Genomic DNA, 2,713 nt, shown 5'->3' with positions numbered 1-2,713 from the left:
AGGGATAATGTTGTCAAAATAACATTGTCACCATAGCCTTTGTGTCAGGCACCATTCCCTGTGCCTGCATGTCTTCACTAGTGGGGTATGTTTGACAAAGATTTAAGTATAGTTTTTCAGTCACATTATCCCTGAAGTAGGAAGAGTAGCTAGTGACACTGCAAAGCTATTACCTTTGTCTTTTTCCAAATAAATGAAGTAAATATTGTATAAATACATAATTTATTCATGTAGCAGACTGGTCTGTTGCTAAAAAAAAACATTCCTCATTGAATCAAAATACCTCTTCTCTGAAAATATTAATTTCTTAAATGAACAGAGCAACACACGTTTGACAGTTCAGAGGCAAAACAGTTCCCGTGCTAAAGCACAGGTACAATGATCACAAGAGGAACAGTTTAAGCTGCACAATAATGCAGTTGTACTTAAAGACATAGCAGACATAACACAATACTTTTAGCCACCTGATGATTTAAGCCAACACAATATATAATATTGCTTATATAATGACTAAGCAAAACAGTATAGTATTATTATAATGAGAGCACAACAAGGCATGATTTCCCCTGCTTTTGACCCTACTGGAATGTGACATCTATGTAGCATCTTACGTAATGCAAGTAAGAGTGTAAGAGTGACACAAACTTCAATGTTGCATAGACTTTGCTTCACTGAAGCAAATATTGACGCCAACAAGAGGCAAATGTATGTCTTAGATTAACCATTAAATGTGTCACGTTTACATGGGATACGTGTAGAGTAAGTACACTCACCGAAAATAACCTAAAGCACTTTAAATTGAATTGTCACTTTTAAAAAACGTTGTTAGTGCAGAATGACTGAAACGTGTATACTACAGTCAAATGCATGGGATGGAGTAGAACCTAGCCTTGCATGTGCAACAGATGTACTTTCTGAACTCTGACCATCTCAACACTTTTTGACCTTCTGAACACTTTGAGCTGAACACAAACAGAGGTCATTTTTACACCATTTCCAAATGTTACATATTACATTACAAAAATACAGCAGTTAAAACAGTAACTTATCTGAAATGTATGGACACCTGGATATTGTCAGGTTAAGATGTGGAATCAAGGCAGATTAGTTTCCCTCTATTTGGTTAAATCAAAGGCTTTATAACATGTCAAGCAGTTCCCCTACGTGACGTCATGTTAACTTGTAAGTTATCTGCTTAACATACAGAACTACTTAGAGCACAAATGTTTCCTTTGAGATAAAAAAAAATTAAATAACACAACATGCATGATGTTTTGAAATCTCATGCCTCTACTTCAAGTACCATCCTCTTCACTAACCTAACTCTTCTCAGGGGCCTTGTACTATACAGTTGTTCCAAACACTATCTCATCCAGCTCCTGGTCATCCTCACTGAGAGAGAAGTCTTTGTGGTTAGAGATGCGGTTGGGACTGCAGTTTGACTCCCCGTCTGTGAGGGATGTTTTGGCAGTGGGTTCACCCATCCCCACCACTGGCCCAAGTCTTTCTGCCTCAGCAATATGAAACAGCATACTGTCTAGTAAAGGCCTGCTCTTACAGATGTTGTCCAGGAGCTGGCAGCGATGTTGCAACTGGCCTATCATAGCATCCCTCTCCTTGACCATGTTCTGAAACCTCTGGATGGTCTCATCTGACTTGCACAGCTTCTCGTGGAGGTAGTACATCTCTCTAGAGAAAAAAAATTGATAAAGGTTAACATCGATTTATCTTTTTAAGCACATGTTTCTGCAGTCTCGAGCACACAACGCACATGTGAAACAGCAATAGTTGGTAAATGAAAGGGGAGCTTTGGCAATGCCTGAAGAGACAAGACCTCCATCACTTACTTATTCTTGGCCTCGGTGATCTCCTGGGTGGCAGCCCTCAGTTGCTCGTCCTTCCTGATGAGACTCTCTGCTTGCTCCCTCACGGTGTTCTCTGCTACCTCGAGCCGCTGCTCCAGTTCTACTACCCGCCTGTGCACAGCGGCCAGGTGTGCGTTCGCCTCCCGAATTTGGACCGGTGATGGCGAGGACATGTCACATGAGGAATATGACACGACCTAAAAGTCCATTTACACTAACGTTAACTCACCGTAGAAGAATGATCGTGACGATTGCCTCATTACTCGTGAACAAGCATTTCACCGGAGGGCTGGTGTTTACTCTACCTGCCATGGCTGCACTTTCTTCAGCGTTTGGTATAGGTCCTCCTAGCTCGGTAAACAACTGTACAATTGCACAAAAAAACATTGTTCCGTGTTATGATAGAAACCAAAACAGCTAGTTAAATAACGTTAGTTAGCCAGCTACCGATACGTCATTCTACGATATATCTAATCTCTGAAACTCATGAGAAATGTAACAATATATATAATTCCATGTGATAATTACGAACAACATGACTCGTGCAATATAATCGCTCGTTACCTGCAATGTTTTTATATAAAAGGCTGGATAATTTGAGTGAATTTCGCAACAGCTTTATAACCTGTGGATTAAACTCTGCCCCGGAAAGTGTCACTGGTTATTTTTTCTTCCTCTTTAAAGTTTTTATGGCAGACTACACCTATTGGTGTATTGCCGCCATCTACTGTATGGAGTATTTAAACAAAAAATATTACATTGTATAATACAAAAACAAATCAAACAATAAGCCATTTGGCAGACGCTTTTATCCAAAGCGACTTACAGTCATGTGAGCATAAATTTTT

General features: G+C 39.8%; 1 protein-coding gene across 1 annotated transcript; it reads right to left on the bottom strand.

Annotated features, from left to right (window-relative positions):
• Positions 1–207: 207 nt before the first annotated feature.
• LOC311130813 (vimentin-type intermediate filament-associated coiled-coil protein-like) lies at positions 208–2,508 on the bottom strand. Its single transcript, XM_084163611.1, has 4 exons — positions 2,430–2,508; positions 2,171–2,228; positions 1,848–2,062; positions 208–1,689 (listed from the first exon to the last, which is right to left on the bottom strand). The coding sequence occupies exons 3-4, from the start codon at positions 2,036–2,038 to the stop codon at positions 1,344–1,346; spliced, it is 537 nt and encodes a 178-aa protein (XP_084019737.1). The 5' UTR covers positions 2,039–2,062; positions 2,171–2,228; positions 2,430–2,508; the 3' UTR covers positions 208–1,343.
• Positions 2,509–2,713: the final 205 nt, after the last annotated feature.

Source organism: Coregonus lavaretus (assembly GCF_964263955.1).
Source record: "Coregonus lavaretus genome assembly, chromosome: 6".
Classification (NCBI taxonomy): Eukaryota; Metazoa; Chordata; class Actinopteri; order Salmoniformes; family Salmonidae; genus Coregonus; species Coregonus lavaretus.
This window is presented reverse-complemented; position numbering and strand designations above follow the sequence as displayed.